Here is a 1,304-nt window from a genome sequence, read left to right on the forward strand (position 1 = left end):
CTGATGTGTTCTTGCTGAGTTCAAACAAAGGATCCCTGCTGCTGTCTCACCCGTTCATGACACTGTAGTTGTACTGCAGACCTATGGACTTGACCCAGTCTGCCAACCTCTTCCTCATTGGGGACGCCTTGGCACCAACAGCTTTCATCTTCTCCTGCATCTTCTCCCACACACGAGGAACCCCCAGGAAACAAGTTGGACGAGCCTCTTTCAGTGTGTTTACTAAGGAGCCCTGAAAGAATAAATGGTGATTATAGTCAAAATAGAAAACCTTCATTATTGGTTTTATAAACAATTTTATAAAATACAACAGTAGGCATCCTTACCTTGAGGGCGTCAGGCTCTGCAAAGTAGGTGGTCATGGCAACACTAATAGACATCCACATGTCAAACATCTGGGCTGCCACGTGGCTGAGTGGCAGGTAACTGACCACCACCTCCTCAGCACGGTTAATATTTGCCATGGAAAGTGCAGCATTGGCTGTCCACGTCAGCTGCACATTAACAAGTGGGAGAGGAGTCGTCAGAAAATTATTTTAACTATCTTGTCTTGTTTTATGTATCTCGTCTAAATAACTCACATTGTCATGGCTCAACATGACTCCTTTAGGGTTGCCCGTGGTTCCAGAGGTATAGATGAGAGTACAGCACTCGTTGGCCCGAAGACTCTCAATCATGGCATTCAGCTGTTCCTCGGGCAAGTCCTCTCCCAGCTTCATGAACTCTGCCCACTACAGACATACAGGGATGATTAAATGTGTAAATAAAATCAGCACTGAGCCTGTAAGGTGAACTGGCAGCTCGTATACGGCACTAGTGTAATGCAATTTATAACGAGCACAAGTAAGAAAGATAATCATTTTGCATTAAAAGGTTTGACGGTGCAGCTGTAGGTATTTGCTGAGTGAACGTACTGTATACAGGAAAGGTGCTTTCTGCTGCAGCTCGCCTTTATACTGAACGATGGCTTTCAGATGAGGTAGTTGATCTTTAACCTGGTGAAAAAGACAAAGTTTTCTTCTTGCGCCAAGACACTCCACAGCAAATCGCATTTTTATTCTTACTGTATCTAAAATTTTTTCCCTCAGCGGGGGTCTAGCAACGAATTTACGACTACCAACTCGGCCCGAAGCTTTGCAGGGTATGCTTTGCTGACAAACTGTCAGGCAATCCGTTCCTGTTGGGTTGGAGAACCAGAAAACAGCTTGAAAAAATCCCTCCAGGCGTCAGTGGACCTTTGTGTGTCCTAACAACAATTTGTAAAGATAGAAAGAAATCTTGCCCCTCAAATTACTTTTTGTCCT

The 1,304-nt window shown here is 44.5% G+C and overlaps 1 protein-coding gene across 1 annotated transcript in view; it reads right to left on the reverse strand.

Annotated features, from left to right (window-relative positions):
* Positions 1-46: 46 nt before the first annotated feature.
* LOC118325558 (long-chain-fatty-acid--CoA ligase ACSBG2-like) overlaps positions 47-1,304 on the reverse strand; it is a 4,354-nt gene continuing 3,096 nt past the window's right edge. The window contains exons 5-8 of the mRNA XM_035658274.1: positions 915-995; positions 582-731; positions 327-494; positions 47-232 (exon numbers count right to left, since the gene is read on the reverse strand). Of these exons, the coding sequence (XP_035514167.1) occupies positions 47-232; positions 327-494; positions 582-731; positions 915-995 (585 nt within the window). The remainder of the gene's footprint in view (positions 233-326; positions 495-581; positions 732-914; positions 996-1,304) is intronic.

This window comes from Morone saxatilis, unplaced genomic scaffold (assembly GCF_004916995.1).
Source record: "Morone saxatilis isolate NCDOM2014 unplaced genomic scaffold, NCSU_SB_2.0 Contig16, whole genome shotgun sequence".
Taxonomy (NCBI): domain Eukaryota; kingdom Metazoa; phylum Chordata; class Actinopteri; family Moronidae; genus Morone; species Morone saxatilis.